At 42.4% G+C, this 1,634-nt stretch overlaps 1 protein-coding gene across 1 annotated transcript in view; it reads left to right on the top strand.

The window, feature by feature from the left end:
* The first annotated feature begins 590 nt into the window (after positions 1–590).
* LOC101860375 (5'-nucleotidase) overlaps positions 591–1,634 on the top strand; it is an 18,500-nt gene continuing 17,456 nt past the window's right edge. Inside the window, exon 1 of the mRNA XM_035971355.1 lies at positions 591–1,177. Within this exon, the coding sequence (XP_035827248.1) occupies positions 1,056–1,177 (122 nt within the window). The 5' untranslated portion in view covers positions 591–1,055. The remainder of the gene's footprint in view (positions 1,178–1,634) is intronic.

Consider the following 1,634-nt stretch of genomic DNA (forward strand, 5'->3'; position numbering starts at 1 on the left):
TTTCTAATACGGGGTGCCCACTACGGCTGGATCGGCCGATTGGGCCGATCGCCCGACTCGATCGCCTAAAAAACAAACGTGTTTATTTTCAGTTTCAGGCGATCGAGTAGGGCGATCGGCCCGATCCAGCCGTAGAATGATGTGATTTCTTCTGGTGGTTACCCGGTTGACTCCGAACATCTTCAGGATTTAGGATAACCTTGATTTCGGAACACTACGAAGCATCAACTTTTATTTGTCAAAAATGCATTCTTAAAAAAAAAAAGAAGAAGATTTTAATAATTAAAGTAACTGGTAACCATTGGTTTACGTAAAAGGAATTGGAACTTTTCTTCCGTAGCATTAATGCATTAATCGTGGGGTTCGGTTCCGGAATCAATTCTTCGCCCAGCTCTAGTGGCTAGATGGCGCAACTAGCAGGTTCTACTTCTTTACTATTCCTCCTTGTTGTTTCTGTCTTCTTATCTTACCGGCGTCTGTGGTGTAGCAGTCAGGTGCTTCGCCGTCACACATGGGAGACCCGAGTTTGATTCCCTAATGGGGAGAAATTTTGTCAAGTATCTCGGTATTAATATTGGAATGTTGTATCCTTCTCAGCCTTGGTTGGCCAGGGTCGAAACCTGCCTCTCACATTTCGAACTATATTATGTCAATTAGGCTGTAAAAACTCCAAGAGTAAATCTCCTTATCTTTCCTCTCAGCTCCAGTTGTTCCTGACAGACAGAGTCGAAGCCCTCCTACATTGTGTCGATATGATTGTAAATCCACTTTCGTCTTGTTTTTACATCAACCTCTCTTTTTCAGAGTACTTATTGGCTGTTAATTTGTCAACGTGTTTCTATTAAAATTTATTAGAGTCTACACTTCCCCTCCACAAAACACTCTAAACAAAACGAAACATAACAACCCCCTCTCCCAAATCCCCCTTCCCCCCAAAAAATCAACACTAAACAAAACAGTGCACGCATAACGCAGGCCGTGCGACTGACACCCGGCTAGTCGATGCTCCTGTGACTTTGAGCGGACCTTCTAGCACGTTCCACACAAGTCTAGTCATGATGGGACCTCTGTTTCAAGTTCTGCTGGTCCTGTGTGTGCACGTGACCTGGAGCGGCGCTTTCGAACTCACCATTCTCCATACTAATGACGTGCATTCCCGGATTGAGGAAAGCAACAAGTGAGTTCTGAATTTGTTTTTACTTTACTACCTTGTAATTTAGATTTTGGTTTTCTGTACTTCTTCGTGGATTCATTTTCTGAAGAGGAGACAGTAAAAAGCTCGTAGTTTCACATGATTTTAAACTGGCACTGCCATAAAATCATGAAATCCTTTTTCTTCCTCTTCCTGCCATGTGTTAATCTTTGAAATACCTCAATATCTGACAAATTTAAGCACATTAAGGGTAATAAACTATTCGAAGCGTAAAGGTGAGGAAAAAGACGTCAGAAGTGACTCAAGGTCATTCATACAACCACTCTCAACTTACCAAGATTCTGGCAGTGTCTGTTAGCATTAACAGTTTGTCCTGGTTCCAGAATGTCAAAAAGCAGAACACCCTTAGCATCCCAGAAAACCGTGGCTATGAGTTTCTTCACCGATGGCTGAACTTTTAAACTTTTTCGAGAAAGGTGAA

Source organism: Aplysia californica, unplaced genomic scaffold (assembly GCF_000002075.1).
Source record: "Aplysia californica isolate F4 #8 unplaced genomic scaffold, AplCal3.0 scaffold00001, whole genome shotgun sequence".
In the NCBI taxonomy this organism is placed as follows: domain Eukaryota; kingdom Metazoa; phylum Mollusca; class Gastropoda; order Aplysiida; family Aplysiidae; genus Aplysia; species Aplysia californica.